General features: G+C 37.5%; 1 protein-coding gene across 3 annotated transcripts in view; it reads right to left on the bottom strand.

Annotated features, from left to right (window-relative positions):
* LOC131028058 (uncharacterized) overlaps window positions 1-15,090 on the bottom strand; it is a 133,816-nt gene that overhangs the window by 81,733 nt on the left and 36,993 nt on the right. For all 3 annotated transcript variants that reach the window (XR_009102563.2, XM_057958241.2, XM_057958242.2), the window contains exon 5: window positions 1,567-4,100. Coding sequence is in view for 2 of the 3 variants with exons in the window: in XM_057958241.2 (XP_057814224.2) it covers window positions 1,567-4,100 (2,534 nt within the window). In the remaining variant the exon portion in view is untranslated. The remainder of the gene's footprint in view (window positions 1-1,566; window positions 4,101-15,090) is intronic.

Below are 15,090 nucleotides of genomic sequence, written 5' to 3'. Positions count from 1 at the left end.
CAATTGCTCTGGTACAAAACAACTAAGAAACGGGGGACTATTGTGAGCTTATTTATGTAACAACTATTACATGTAAAATCGTGCACTGGAGCTATGGGACCATTGGAATCAATTTTGTGTTTCCATGAAAAATTATCCAACTGCAAGAGAAAAAATATCTGATGTGGGAAAAATGTTATGAATTACGCTTAGGAAGTAGAGAATACTCAGAATAGCATGTCTTTACTGAAGGAAACTCTTTTGCACAAACATAAATACTTATGTTGGCAGAAGACAGAATCCATACTGTCCTTTATTCAGCTTAAGTGAACAACCCTACACTCTTAGGAAAGTTATTTTATCAGAACTTTAAAATACAAATAAAATAAAATGCTGCTGTTTGTTTTAAGTATTAACTAGTGAACAAATTTTGGGCTGAATTATTATGGTTGGGTAGATTAAGGTGTCTAGTTTTATTAGTTTAAATTTAGCTCATTTTGACATCAAATGACCAAAATTGCACCAAAACACACCAAACAAACTTTCCACCATTCAGAGGACCACATGAGAAAATTTTGAATTCAATTGGATTTGTAGTTAGGACACCAGACAGAATGTCAGAAATCCCCACAAACAAAATTCCAGACCAATCAGATGACCTCTGAGGGAGTAATAAATTAATGGATTATAACCAGGCTGCTTACTTTTTGGTGGACATTGGTGTTTTTCCTACAAATCCATCAAACCTCTTCATACTTATGATCCTAGAAACCAGTTTTGCAACAAGTCTAGCACCTATTTATAACATTTCATGGCTACATCAGATCATTTTTTCGTAGAGACACCAATGAACAGTCACTAGTGATTAATGTGTTTTGAATGTTGCTATTCATAAAGCAGTCTCTTGGTGGTCATGGCATTCCGGGATGGCCAAGGGACCCTGGAACACTAAAGCATCTGCTGTCCTTTCTTTATTGGCTGACATCCCAAGTAACTCACCCCAAATTCAGGATCCATCCCTATTTTCTGCAAAAATTTGGGTACAACAAAAAAATTGTCAATCCACAACCCTGTCCTACCCTTGGATCCGTAGTACTCCAGATTCTATTTTAATTTCTCTAGCACTTTCTGTTTCAAATTTCCAGGTGCTTTCTGATTTCTATCAAGTTTTAGTTTTCAGATTTCTATCGAATCTTAGTTTTGAGAATCAGTTCAGAGCATAATCTGTTTAATTTCAGCAGTTTCAGCAGTCTTTCAGTTTAGGGTCACAGCAACTGTTTTCCTTGATGTACCATAGCATGCTCTTATCCAAAAATATAAGGTCATTGCTTGACACAAACATATGGAAGAGCACAACCAGATCTAAAGTTAAACAACTTAATTCTGATCTTTTTAATAAATACTTGTATAAATGCTAAATGGCATGTAAAGAAAAATGTAGAAATAACAAAAAAAAAGGTTATTAATTTGATATATGAATTAAACAAAAGAAGTCAGTTACACCCGAATTGCTTTGATTATCACATACTTTAGGTATTAACATGCACATTATTTAAGCCAGAGGAAATTCAGAGCAGAGATACTTACTCTTTTGTCAGCTTCGTCACCGAATCAATAGTGAGGACAAGTCTCTCTAAGTCAGGGACTCCAGAAGAAGCATCAAATATTACCCACAAACTGTCAGTGCTCTTAAACAAGCTATAGGAAACATTTTCTTCATCATTAGAAGATACAATCCTAAACACTGAAGGACATCTCTTCTCTTCATCTTCACATGTTTTTGAAGGTTTAATCTGTTCCTGACAAGATTCTAAGCTGCGTTTTTGCTTTCTGTCTTCAAAAGTGACTGCAGTTTCATTTACTTGATCAACATAGAGAACACTACCTTGAGTCAAGCTGCTACCAAAAATTCCCTGTGTCGAAGCCAATTTCTCACCTCTTGCCTGCATGGTATTTGAATCGGCATTGTCAACTGAAAAGATACAACTGCCTCTCATTAAAAAATTATTGACATGGCTATCATTGCTAATTCTGGCAATCTCATCATCGTCTGCACCTTGTTGACATGATGGATTTTCACATTTTTGGTAAAGCACTTGATGCATTGGAACAATTTCAGTGAAGCTCCCATGTCTTTCATCTTCATCTAATATTAATTGTTTGATCTCTTTTATATTACATCCTACAACATCATTGTCATCTCGAGTATCACTTTCAGTGCCATACTCTTTCCCGTTTTCCATTGAACTTATTTTTATTTGTTTGTTAAAGCTTGATTGTAAAGATTTAAGATCAACCATGTCTGACTTTCTGGTACATTTTCTAATTGGAAAATCATTATTGTCCTTTACCCTTCTACTTTCTATATTCACAGCACCCCTTGCATGATTTTGTGAAAATTTAGATTTTACATACTGCTGATCAATTTCTTTCCTACACAATTCATGTTTGTTCTCATTTATGTTTCCTATTTCATCATCCTTCCTAATCACATCAATCGGCAAGTTATTATTTGGGTTACCACAACTTGCCAAAAAGCTTTTGTTAGTTATAGTATTATTCATCTGGAACTCCTCAATCCCCCAATCTCCACTGATAAATGTGGCAGTCAACTCAGATGGAGCCTCTTCACACAATAAATCCGTACAATGGCCATCCAATAGTTCTATTTCATCAGATGTTTTTTCTGGCCAACTGACTGATGACAGATCTTGTTTGGATTGTAAAACAGATTCCTCACTAAACCCTTTTTGAAACTGAGGTGTTTTTCTGGCATTATTCTCATTTCCAAGAACATTAGTACAAGAATCTCTGATGGGGAGTAATTCAATTGATTTGAATGGATTTTCTTCCACAGACGGAAAAAATTTGCCTCCTTCCAGTTCTTCAAGGCAAGGAGAAGGCAATTCTGGCAATGTTGGCGACAATAGACACTCTTTGGCTTTAATATAAAGTTCTTCGTCAAACTCATTATCTAATTGTAACATTCTTTTCAAGTCAAAATCAATTGTACATTCTGAACCCATAATGTCCATTTGTTCATTTAGAGATCTCTCAACCAAGTGGCTGTTAGCTTCAACACTAGTTTCTGCTACTCCGCCATGGGAACATTCAATCAACTTTAGCATCTCTTTGACACCAAGCTGCTCTTTCTCATTCTCATCATCTTCTACTTCATTTCCCTGGCTTGGCATATGAAGTTGACCAAAATTTCCTGAACAATCCTCTTTCACGTTATGGGTTGCTTTATATTCATCAGTTTTATGATCTCTGGAGTCTGCATTTTCCTCATTTGATGACTTGGTTGTGTTGTCCCTTTTCCGTTTGCGTTTGGACTTGACTGCCCTTAGCTTCAGGGATTGAATATCAACTGATTTATCCTGCTTAACTCTTAAGGCCTCTCTCAAACTTTCTAGTTTCTCTTCTATCATAAGATGCATTCTCTTCTCTTTGTGAAAAAGATCCATAATTGAGTCTGCAATGTTTTCGGGCTCACTCTTTCTTTTTCTACCAAATGATTTTTTCTCCTCTAGTGTTCCATCAATTTCACCATGGATGGTTGTTTCAGCTGCACATTTTGGAATTTCACTAAGAGTGTTCCCTTGTTTTCCAGTAAAATATATCTTCCCATTGCCATCCATCACATGCTTGTGAATCCGAGAACCTTCTGGCAACGGAAGCACATGAGTACATGCCTTTTCAGTAACTGCTGGTGACTCTGGCGCAACCACCAGTTCTTGCTTCTTTTTATGCTTCCTCCCTTTCAATGAGTTGGAAGTAACGCATGCACCCCTGCCCTGTAATTCCACCAATTGCTGATCAGAAAAAGATGCAACAGTGGAATGCACCACAGAACTTTGCATTGGTTTTTCAACACAGACTCCTATTGAAGGCTCCATTGCAGAATGTATACTGGGAATAGTTTCAGTAAAATTTCCTCCAGATACAGATAGTCCAGCATCCAGAGAGCATTTCAGCATGCTCCTTCTGTTCAAACCACCATTCCTTTGGATATCATCCTCAATCAGAAAACTTGCACTTCTGTTAGACTCTATAGCTGTAGCTTTGGCTACCATTTTACTCTTAGGAAAAGCCCTTTTGCTAATTGACGAACCATCAACCTGCAACAGGAAATAGACAGTTTAGAATTTGTATATATATGAGACCTACTTGAACACTTTTACATGTTGTATGAATAAAATATGGTGAATCAAATGCTTTGGAAATTCATAAATTTCACAACCAGAAATCTAATTATTGTAATCAAAGGCAACACTCCCTAGCTCTATATCTTTATTTAAGTCATAGAAGTAACGTTGAAAACTAGAATAATAAAAATAAAATATGCATGCAACACATCATTTTAAATACAATAACAGTTGCATAATAAAAGTAAAACATGAAGGCAGCATTGTGAAAGTAACCAATAAAATCGTGATTTTTATTTTTTAAAAGGCTAGCAACTAGTTTTAAAATATGAAGAAAAAAAATCATTTTTTTAAATAAATCAGAGAAAAATTCAGAACAAATTGTGAAATTTTTTAATTTTACAACATTTTTTTTAATTATGAGAAATGCTTTTCCTCTTTGAATCAGAAGCATATGTTGCATTTCATCAGTTTGCTGTTTTAAAACTATTTGTTCATTTTTCCTCAAATATGTCACAAATAACCTTTTTAGGTTCTTGCCAATTAGAACTGCAGCTTTCTTAGATTAACCGATTGGTGAGATATGTATAGCATGTAGACCAACGTTTCAAGCTGCCAAATATGCAAAGAAAGAAGCTTTTTAAAAAATCAAGAGGGCAAGAATCAAAGGATGACAAAGGATGACAATAAGGAGCAGGTATTACTATCTTAGAAGCAGAATATGTTCATTGACAACGTATTCTTTAAATGAAATAGATCAATGGGAATCAACAGTAGAACCTGTTAAAAAACATGAGGGAGTGAAAAGAACCTCCAAAAGAGACTACAAGCTCAAACTAAACTGAAAGTAAACAATTAAAGAGTTCAACTAACAAGAGCAGGGGGGAGCCCAAAGCAGGTGAACCCTAAACTTGTAAGATAAAGTCAATGACTACAAGCATTATCTTTTGTACAACGACTGAAACACCAATGGGAACATCAACTAGCATGCCTCACCAACCTAATGAACCCTGACTTTAATACACACGATATACTCAACAAATTACTTGTGACATTTTTTTGTGCATTGTATTGCAACTGTTAATGATTATTCAAATGAACCACACATATCATGAATGCTCAGGATTGAAATAGATGTCAGTTGTCATTTCCAAGAATGCCTGTTTTCTTTCCTGCTACACTATCCAGAGAAACAAAAGCATAAAACTTTAAAGTGGGAATTTTACTTGGATAGAGCAGTACACCTTGATGTTGCTAAGGAAATAATACTAGTAAATGCAAGGGCTAAATTGCAAAAAAAAGTAAATAATTAAACGTTTGGTGAGTAATATATAAACTTATAAAGCCAAATTCATTTCACAATATATCACCATATACATTATAATCCTAGATTTTGACTCAACCTAATTCAACACCTCTGCAATAATATGGGAAGATATCCTTTTAGTTTTGTTCCTAGCACCCATGAAAAGTGAATCTGCAATAATTGTAACTGTAAAGCATCACACCTAACCTATGATCAGAATCAAGAAGATCTCTAGATCAAAATCTATTTGCTATATTCAATTAAGAGCACGCTTTGGGTCAAGCCCTGCATATTCAATTAGGGACCAGTTCATTAAAGGAGCAATCTGTAGTGAGGCAATTCCTCAAAGGTCAATGGGGAATGAAGCCCTATCTCTATATGAATCAGAATGAGAAACATATTGAACAGATGGTGGCTAGTTATGGAGAGACCACCAACCAAATTGTATACAAAAACTTAAACCTGAAGTAGGGTGCTCCCCTATCTCTCAACAACATACAAAAGTAATTCAGAAATGCATAGGAAATACCATAAAATCAGCAAGACAAAAAATCTTGTTTTCTATTGAAAATGCTCCTGAAAATATGCAAATACATAGCAAATCTGAAATTACAATGTATGGCAACCTCATTGGCATATACAACAATCTGAAATCTGATATAAATCAACACATGTGCAAGCAAGAACTACTAAGAAAATTATCAAAAAAATCTATGTCGTCTGCTGCAAAACTGGCTTCCAAATCTTCAACCAGCAAAAAGGCTTCCACTACCAATTCAAGACCTCCATTTGAAGGGTAAATGAGAAAAAAAAAATGGTTTTCCAAAACCAAGGGTAGAATACCACCCAAAATCCCCATGCCAAGAATGAGAAGTTGCAGATTTCAACTTAGAAAGTTGCATTTAATGCTAATTTTGTCTGCTCATGGACTCACCAAAACCCATGCCAAGATTTGGAAGATGCCAAAAAAAAAAAAACTAAGGAAACGGAATTTTATTCTTCATAAAGCATTTTTCTTCACATCTCCACCAAAATTCTAAATCAAGAGTCAGTTATGACTACCCATAACTCCACCTGGACCCAAAATAGAAAAAGCAAAGCCACTTGATTTTGGGTGCCCATTTTATATTTTATGCATTAATGCAAGATTCTAGGAGTTATGACAATATGTAACTTTCAATTTCCACACCAAGAAAGGCATATTTTAATAATTTGCCTTGTAAATGTCACTAAAATGAGTCCAAATAACAATAAGGCTGAAACATAAGGATGTGACCAAAATATTTATTAAAATATTTGGCCTTATGATATCAAATTATTCACCTACATTCATTCCTAACATTAGCAACTACAATATGGGAAAATTAAAATTACAATTAAACATTTTTTTTGGTTGATGCAAGATTGCCTTTGCATCTCTGGATGCTCCTACATCAAAACCTCTATCCATCCCCATATGTAGCTGTCTATGTAGGCTGAAATATCCCTATTTATTCTATTTCAAAGAAGAATTTCAAGAAGAACAAATATGATTCACCAGTTTCATTGTTTCCCATCTTTGTTGGTGTAGAACCAATTGATTCCACAAGCAGCTCAGCCTAGAAGTGGAGAAATTTTCACTTATCGATAACACTTGAATTGCCTTATGGGGTGATATATAAGAAAATACAATTAGCTCCTCACGGGCCTCTCTTCAACACCGTCGATATGGAATAGATACTCCAATAGATGGACAAATAAGTTGTAGTTCAAATCTCTTTGATCAGATACCCCACCCCCAATATAAATAAGGTACGGATGGGAAGGGGAAAGAGAGAAAGGGAGCCTCCACTCATTGGCTCGCACATGTCAATTATTAAAGAGAAACTTAGCCCTACTCTATAATGGTGATGTAGTGAGCCCCTCAGTTCTATAGAAGGCAAACCAAATCTAGACCAGCCATTATAGATTGATGGTAGAAAGGGGAATAGGGAGTAGCAAGTATATGTATGATGGACCATAGTTTGGATAATGGGTCAACCCACAAAGTGTAGTTCACTAGTTCTACAAACTCATTTTGCAATGTATTGGAGCATCAACTTACCCATCAAGGAGGCATCATTACGCTACATGCATGCATGGATGATATTATATCCAAGGAGACCTCCCTCCCTTTCTGACACACCCCTCCCCTATTATATAGAAGGACCCTTTTCTATAGCTAGAGTTCTGATAGGGCAAGAACATATTGCATATACAACAGATCTCTTCCACACCACCTTATAATGGTTATATATAGGCCAACCCAACCTATGACAAGTTATAGCTACTCCTTCCATCCCCATATCCAAATGATTTTACCTTAGGTAAAACTCCTAACTCCCTAGGATTGAGCCCACCCTAGGTTGACCATTCACTACACTTAACAAAGGGCCTAATGAAACGATGGCTTGGCATGCCCTATTATGGATATGGGTGATTTCATATAGTACAACAGTTTTATCAATTACTGAATTATACAATATCCTGAATTTGACAAGTACGAGAGGCCTCTCTACCTTCATCTTTTTTCTCAAAAACTTTATATAGGTATGGATTTAGTCTAGCAAAACATGATGCCCCATTATTTCAGTGGTTCAAACCCTATAGAGTGTGATTCAATTCCTTTTCTAATAAGTTTCGGTGGTAAACTAAGTACAATGGTAGGGTCTTATCTTGCAATTAGAATAGATCAGTATTATTGGTTTTTCGAATGATATAATGATTTTCACAACATTGCCAAGCCCACATAGACTAAGTGCGTAGAGAGAGGAATAGAATCAAATTGGATTGATGGATCATCACTCCAATTCTTAGATACACTAGATGGTAAACCTAACAACATAGACGTTGGGGAAAGGCACAAATTTAACTAAACCTGTGACCAGAAGCCACTTCAGACAACAGTATGTTATGCTTGGTCAAATATACAAAAGAAACAAGTCTGAGATCAACCAAGGCTAGACAAGTCTTATGTCACTCAACAAATTGCCAAATTTGCTTATAGACATGGCAAAGTACGACAAGTCAAATCCAAATATTGGTTAAAATCATTTCAAATATCTACCACACGCTAATTGAAAGTTTAATGCTTCCTTAATAGAACCTAAAGAGTGTAAATTGGATTCAATAGCATACGGAATCTAAATATCCAACGAGAAGCTGCTATCTAGCATGTTGACAAGCTCAAATTTAATAAGAAAAATAATAGCCAAAAACAAATCAAGCAAAAAGTGACTTGCAAGTTAAGTGAATACTAGAAGGAAAATGAGGTTGATGTGCACAATTAAGCCTTATAATACAAGGAAGATGATTAGGCGAGTCAATTTCGAAGCTACAAGAATATAGGGCCAAACGAGCTAGATTTAGGACTCGTGTTACCTAGATAAAGAGTGGGAGAGTCCTAAGAAAAAAGTCTATTCTAAGGAATAAACTTAAAACTAAAACTATTTTGAGCATAAAATGTCCATGATAATATTATTGAGGGGAAAGAAAATTCAAGTAATTCAAAAGATAATTTTCCTTTAGTTTTTATCCTCTAGATATTACAACACAAAGAATGTTGCTAAAGAAATTTTTCAACAGATGGTCCTAATGTTGGCTTTGAGTGTTGCACTCTACATTCATAGGTTACTGTTGATGTGTCTTTTGTACACGACCAAACACAGAATAAAATACCTAAAGGTACCTTATCCTCTCTTATATAAAGTTTCTCGACTGCTGAAGATCTCGCCGAAGGATCAGTCAGAGTAACTCCAAGGTTCTGTTATGTAGGATCTCTACATATGGATAAGCTCTCTGTGATTTTGCTGGAATCACAAGGGGACTTACACTCGATGACCTGAACATCTGATTTGCTGGAATCACAAGTCCTATTTACTGACTGGAAGATAAAGAAATGGCAAAAGATACAAGGTTCAGGAAGTCTACTCTAAGACCCGGAATGCGAGAAGATGGATGAATGACTAGGTGGAATCCTACTGGGCTGGGTCTCACCATCAGGTTGAACAATTCAACACCAACTCAATGCGATCTTCTAAGGGATGTTTCAAATATGTCCAAATCGTACACCATCAGATACTGATCACCATTCAAGATAATGCGTGAACAACAGAGGTGCTATGACTCAGAATTAAGCTCGTTCTATGCCAGTTGACCACACAAGGCACTCTTACAATCAGCAAAAGGCTAGTGGTTTGGACTAGGTGGATTCCACGCAAGTGCATTCAATAACTTCTTTCATTCAATTTAATTATCTATCATCTAAAATGAAGATTCAACAAGAGACCATGTATATTGCAAAGAAACAACACACTTCACCATAACTTCAATGAAAATGGAGTTTATTTACAATCAATGGCAACGATTTCTTGCCTTGTCCTCCTAATTTACTCTAATTGCTATTCTATCAGCTAACTATTCACTATTAGCTAACTATTCACCCACTATCAACTATTGATTAACTATTAGCCTTTACAAATGAGCCAGGACTTATATAGCACCCTCAATACAACTCAACGACTCAGATCAATTTGAAATCAATGGTCGAGATCTTACAAGGAAAACCCTAATTAGGGTTTGTTACAACAAACTCAATTCTGGCCAATGAAATAATTGCATTATTTGGACACATGTCTTCTCTGGAATATTCGACCAATGGATAACCGGGGTAGGTACATCGAAGTTAGTGTCATCTTTGATGAGTCAGGTACATTGAATCCGAACCCGCTAAGATGGACCAATCTGACTGGAGGAGTGATGACTGGGATGCCACCTTGTCTGACACTTGCACCTTGGCAGATATTCAATTTGATGATGCTGAGAAGCTAACTATAATTAACTCTTCTGAAACTGTCTGCTTCTTCAACGAACCCTTGCTTTAACCTCCCTTTGTCTTTGATGTGCAGGATGGATGGTGTACCTTTCCTTCAAATGCTGGACTGAAAGAGGTCGTCCTTGATGATGCTGGACTAGAAAAGGTCGTCCTTGATGATGTTGGACTGGAAAAGGTCGTCCTTGATGATGTTGGACTGGAAAAGGTCGTCCTTGATGATGCTGGACTGGAGAAGGTCGTCCCTGTCCTAGCCTGGTCTTCTTTCATCTGCGAAACAAACCATAAGATGATTAAGGATACATAAATTTTCCACCTTAAATCATCAACAAGAAGACATCAAAATGAAGTTTGCTCAAGATTCTTTCCAGGGACAGGTCCTATAAGAATTTCGCCGTGGACCCTCTGGAAGGGTCAGTTGCGAAATTTGCATTCCTGGCCAATTTAGACCTCTTTTCAACATTACCTCACAACTAGCACTTTGCCTGGCCCAAACAAGGTGAAAAATAGGCTTCCTTAAAGATTTCACCTTGAACCCTTTGGAAGGGTCGAGAGCGATTTTCTTGATTAGGCCTCAATTACCCCATTTTTCACTCCAAAATCCTCCGGAAGGTGAGCATATGCTTGTTTTAGTCCAACAAAGTCTAGGGATCCATCCTTTTAGCTTCTCACATGGGCAAATTAGGTGATAATGAGAATTTCGCTCTGGACCCTTCCAGAGCAAAATTCCTTCTTTAGGCTTTGTTTTACACTTCCTTTACCTCAATTCACCCTACAAGGCAAGAATATCTCACTCCAACCTCAACCATGCCATAGGTATCAACATTTTAGCTTCACTCAAGGGGAAAATGGTTGATTTGGAGAATTTCGCCCTCGACCCTAGGGTCAGGAGCGAATTTCTCTCTTTGCTTGTTTTCCTTCACTTCAACTCATCTTGCAAGGCTTAAATAACCTCTCTCTAGTCTTTTCATGCCTTAGGAATCAAAATCTTGTCTTGACACAAAGAGGAAATAGTGACTTTGATGAATTTCGCTCTGGACCCTTTGGAAGGGTCAGGAGCGAAATTCACTTTTTGCTTGCCTATTCACACTAAATTCCACTTTCTTCACTTCACTTCATCTGGACTCCCTCACATTGAATCCACTTCCCAACTTGGCAACATTGGTTTGATCTTCACAAGGCCTAAAAAGTCAAATTCGCTCAAAAAACTAGCCAGGGACAGGACCTATCCAGAATTTCGCTCTGGACCCTTTGGGAGGGTCAGGAGCGAAATTCCAATTTTAGCTCAAAATTTGCATCTTTGGTGGTCAAAAATCTTTCCAAGGGATTCCAAATAGCTTCTTTCACTCTAGCCTAGGCCTAACTTCATTCAAAATTTGGATAAAAAGGTGATTTTTAGGGTTTTCGCTCTGGACCCTTTGGAAGGGTCAAGAGCGAAAAACTTGTTTTGAGCTTATTCCTCCATCATTTCAACTTGAAACCACCTCACAAGGCAAGAAAACACATTTCCTCTCTTCTCCAACCCAAGTTTGATTTGATTTTGCAAGAAAAATTAGGTGATTGAAGAATTCTCGCCCTGGACCCTCTGGAAGGGTCAGGAGCGATTTTCATCATTTGGCTCAATTCCTTCAATCTTGATAATCATTGGTAATTTGGAGTCATTCCTAAGGCCTCCTTTGATCCTGATCCACCCTAGATTTGGCATAAAATTAAGGGAAAAGATAGGTTTTGCACAATTTTGCCCTGGACCCTCTGGAAGGGTCGGGAGCGAATTTCCCTTTCTAGCCCAAAACCATAATTTTTTGAGACAACAATCAATTCAAGAACAAACTCAAGGGCATCCCTTACCTTGGTCTAGGCATGGCTTGGCACAAATCTTGGAGAAAAGGATGGGTTTTAGGATTTTCGCTCTGGACCCTTTGGAAGGATCAGGAGCGAAAATCTTGTTTTAGACAAAAATCATCATTCTTTCAATCCCAACCTTCTTTGCAAGGTAAAATCTCATCCCTCTTCACCCTAGGAACAAGGTTTTAAGCTCAAGCAAGGTTAAAAATATAGGCTTGTAAGGAATTTCGCTCTAGACCCTTTGGAAGGGTCAGGAACGAAATTTCCTTCCTTGGCTAAAACACTCATTCCTCAACTCTTTCAAACATTCCCAAAGGCCACAACATGTTCATTCTCCCTTTCAACATGCCTTGGACATCAAAATTTGGTCGAACAAGGAAGGAAAAGAGGTCTAAGTAGATTTTTGTCCTGGACCCTTTGGAAGGGTCAGGAGCGAAAATCATTTTTTAGGCTTGATTCTTCATTTCTCCAATTCCAAACCACCTCAAGAGGCAAAGACATGCTATCTCACTTCCATCCACGCCATAAAAACCCAAGGACTTGACCTCTTCCAAGGAAAAATAGGTGTTTCTAGCAATTTCGCTCTGGACCCTTTGGAAGGGTTAGGAGCGAAATTCACTATTTTGCTCAAAATCCTTTACTTTTCAATGCTTTCAAACATTACCAATGGCAAAAGATGTCCATCCTTCCTTTCAAGATGCCTCGCAAATCAAAATTTGGTCAAACTAGAGAAGAAATGGGTCTTAGGTGGATTTTTGCTCTAGACCCTTTGGAAGGGTCAAGAGTGAAAATCTTAGTTTAGGCTTGACCACTCACTTTTCCAACTTCAGACCACCTCAAGAAGCAAACTTAGATCATTTTCCACCTAAGGAACAAGGATTGGATCCCAAACAAAGTAGCAAAAGAGGTTTATAGTGAATCTCACTCTGGACCCTTTGGAAGGGTCAGGAACGAAATTCCCTTTCAGGCTAAAATCTTGATCTTCAAAATCATCCAACTCCCTCTCAGGGCAAGAACATACTAACTCCTTCTCCATCATGCCAAAGCTTAGCCAAAATAAGGAGGAAAATAAAAGTTATAAGGATTTTCGCTCTAGACCCTTTGGAAGGGTCAGGAGCGAAAATCACTTCCTAAGTTGATTTTCATCTTCCTTTCAACTCATTCTCCCACAAACTTAGTCAATTCAACTTCCTTTCATCGCAATCAAGACAAACCTCCATCCAACTGAGTCTAGGCAAGGTCAAACTAGGCTTTAAGGCCAAAGGAAGGCAAAAAAGGAAGATTTCGCTCTAGACCCTCTGGAAGGGTCAGGAGCGAAATTCTTCTTTTAGGTTGATTCTCATCATCTTAAGGTCTAAAAACTCCTCTTCAAGGCAAATATGCATCAAGACCTACCAAACCATGCCTTATAAGCTCCAAACTTGGTCAAGCTAAGAAGCAAAATAGAGGAAATATGAATTTCACCCTGGACCCTTTGGAAGGGTCAGGAGCGAAATTCACCTTTTGAGCCAATTTCTCACATATTTTCTCCTCCTCATACCTTGGACAAACTTCATTAGGCCTCCTTCCCTCATGATCATGCAAATTTATCCCTTAGGTTGACATACAACTCCAGTTTTTGCAAAAAAAAGGGTTTTACATGAATTTCGCCCTGGACCCCTTAGAAGGGTCAAGAGCGAAAATCATGTTCTAGGCTTGATTCTCCTTCAAACTTATTTGACCTTACCTTAGGTCATGATCCTAGACAGATTTCCTTCTATGCCTTAGCCAAACTTGCTCAACCATTCTCTAACTTCCTCGGACTCAAACGAGACACCACTAGCAATACTAAGCCTAAGGAAGACCTTGAAGGAAACCCTAACTCGGAGCATCCACTTACTCATCCTATCTCAAGCAGAGCATGCTATCCAGCGATCCCCCTGACAGCACTCAAAATGCAAAGGCTAACAGACAAAACCCTAGAGACCCAAAAAACAAACCCTAGAAAGCAAAAAGCAGAGGTCCCCATTTGCAATGGGGCGATGTGTGAATACATCACAACAGTTACCCACACCTATGTAAATAAGGTGGATCAAAAGGAGGCTAGGGATCCCTACCATGACAATCACCAAACCCAACAAAGCCTACAATGATTTTATGCCTACTTGCAACTTTGTGTCAGTTTTAAGAATCCCAACAACCTGGATACCCACGCATCTCCACAAAAGGCCAGACCATTTAACGGCAATGCTAGTTGACTAATTCTAATGCTTTTATAAAAATGCAAGGAGATGCCAACAGCAAGCTTCTAGCATATATCAACTCCTATTTTACCATGGAAAAGAAAAGAATAAGAGGGAGAGTAGGGTTTAGGAAGCCAAAAGAAGAGGGAGAGGATGGAATGTCCCTGTTATAGTTTATATTTCTTTTTATGGTTTTATACCTTTTTTTGTATTTTCTGATTTTTCTTGAAACAAAAAACAAACTGAAACAACAAATTGCATATAATGATGGAAAATACTTGATGAAACCCTCAAACACTACATAAGCCAAACCTAAACCAAGTTTTGAAAAAGTTAATGGTTGGTAAAAATCCCTATGTCCCTTCGAACGCTCAGAAAAGATTCAAACATAGATTTGGAAATGCTCAAAGTCTGATTTTATCAATTTTTCTAAAATTATTACAAGCTGGAAATTTCTCGAGACCCAAATTCAGATCTGAAATTACAGCTGTTCCATCTAGGTCAAGGGCTGTACAAACAGGTACAGAAGCTGCACGGCTGTGGTGGGAGATTACAATGACCAAACAAACTATGTTTAGCCCTCCTTACTGTTGATATAATGAAGATCAGACCCTGGAAACACAAATCAGACCTCAAAGTGCCAAAAAAGCATGAATGGACTGTCCTCACAGCTGGTGCTTCCCAAATTACCAATAAATATCTCCAAAAAAATGGTTTGCCACCATTGAAAATAAAATTCTG

Source organism: Cryptomeria japonica, chromosome 5 (assembly GCF_030272615.1).
Source record: "Cryptomeria japonica chromosome 5, Sugi_1.0, whole genome shotgun sequence".
NCBI classification, from domain to species: Eukaryota; Viridiplantae; Streptophyta; class Pinopsida; order Cupressales; family Cupressaceae; genus Cryptomeria; species Cryptomeria japonica.
This window is presented reverse-complemented; position numbering and strand designations above follow the sequence as displayed.